Raw genomic sequence first — 1237 nt, 5'->3', positions numbered from 1 at the left:
CCGCCAGGCCCCGCCGGGCCCCACCGGCTGCGGCGGGGGCGAGATGAACCGCCCGGGCCGCACCGAGCGCCGCGGGAAGGAGTGGGGGAGGGTCACGGGAAGGTCCCCGAGGGAGATCGGGAGGGTTCCGGGGGGGTCCCGGGGCTCCGCGCGGTCCCGGGGTTGGAAGGGACCTTAAAGCTCATCCAGTTCCATCCCTTCTGGTGGCTGGGACATCTTCAAGGAGACCAGGTTGCTCCAAGCCCCCTCCATCCTGGCCTTGAACCCCTCCAGGGATGGGGCAGCCACAGCTTCTCTGGGCAACCTGGGCTAGGCTCTCACCGCCCGCAGGGGGAAGAATTTCCTCCCCAGATCTCATCTCAGTTTCCCAATTTTTGGTTGAAAACCCTTCCCCAAACACCATCCCTGGAGAGATCTAAAAGCTGGTGCTGAGGGCCATGGGGCAGTGGTGGGTTGGGCAGTGGTGGGTTGATGGTTGGGCTTGATGATCTTCAAGGTCTCTTCCAACCCAGGGAAGTGGTGGAATCGCCAGAAAATCACAGAACGTTTGGGGTTGGAAGGGACCTTAAAGACCATCCAGTTCTATCCCTCCTAGTGGAAGGGCCACCTCCCCCCAGCCCAGGTTGCCCAAAGCCCCCTCCAACCTTGGCCTTGAACCTTCAGACCTGAAGCAGCCACAGCTTCTCAGGGCAACCTGGGCCAGGCTCTCACCACCCCCAGCACCAAGATTTCCCCCCTTAGATGCACTCTGACCCCCGGCCTGTCGCCCAGAACCGCTCCCAGCCTCCCAGGGCTCCCGTGACAGCGCCACCGGGGCCGAGCCCGAGCTCCCAGCGGCCTCAAACCCTCACCCCGAGGGGCGGCGATGCCTGGGCACCCACAAAAGGGGGGCGGGCACCCTCCGGTGGCACCGGGGTTCCATGAGGGGGTGCCCCCCCCCTTCCTTACAAACCCTCCCGTTTCCTTCCGCGGCGTCCGGTAGCACCGGGGCGGGAGGGGGCTCACCCTGCCGATGAGATCCTCCACGTTATCCCGGGGGAAGGAGCGGATGGCGGCGATGGTGCGGATGAGCCGCTCCGACAGCGAGTACTTGCTCTGGATGCTCTGCATGATGTACCACATAGTGCGGGCCGGGCCGGCCGCCGCCAACACCCCCACCCCCTCCTCCTCCTCCGCATGCCCCGGGGCGAGGCCCCACCGAGCCCCCGCCGCCAGGCCCCGCCGGGCCCCACCGGCT

At 66.5% G+C, this 1237-nt stretch overlaps 1 protein-coding gene across 1 annotated transcript in view; it reads right to left on the bottom strand.

Moving 5' to 3' along the window:
* ASB8 (ankyrin repeat and SOCS box containing 8) overlaps nt 1-1231 on the bottom strand; it is a 6089-nt gene extending 4858 nt beyond the window's left edge. The window contains exon 1 of the mRNA XM_014959284.1: nt 1006-1231. Within this exon, the coding sequence (XP_014814770.1) occupies nt 1006-1122 (117 nt within the window). The 5' untranslated portion in view covers nt 1123-1231. The remainder of the gene's footprint in view (nt 1-1005) is intronic.
* Between the last annotated feature and the right edge of the window lie 6 nt (nt 1232-1237).

The sequence above is a fragment of the Calidris pugnax genome, unplaced genomic scaffold (genome assembly GCF_001431845.1).
Source record: "Calidris pugnax isolate Ruff unplaced genomic scaffold, ASM143184v1 scaffold324, whole genome shotgun sequence".
In the NCBI taxonomy this organism is placed as follows: domain Eukaryota; kingdom Metazoa; phylum Chordata; class Aves; order Charadriiformes; family Scolopacidae; genus Calidris; species Calidris pugnax.
This window is presented reverse-complemented; position numbering and strand designations above follow the sequence as displayed.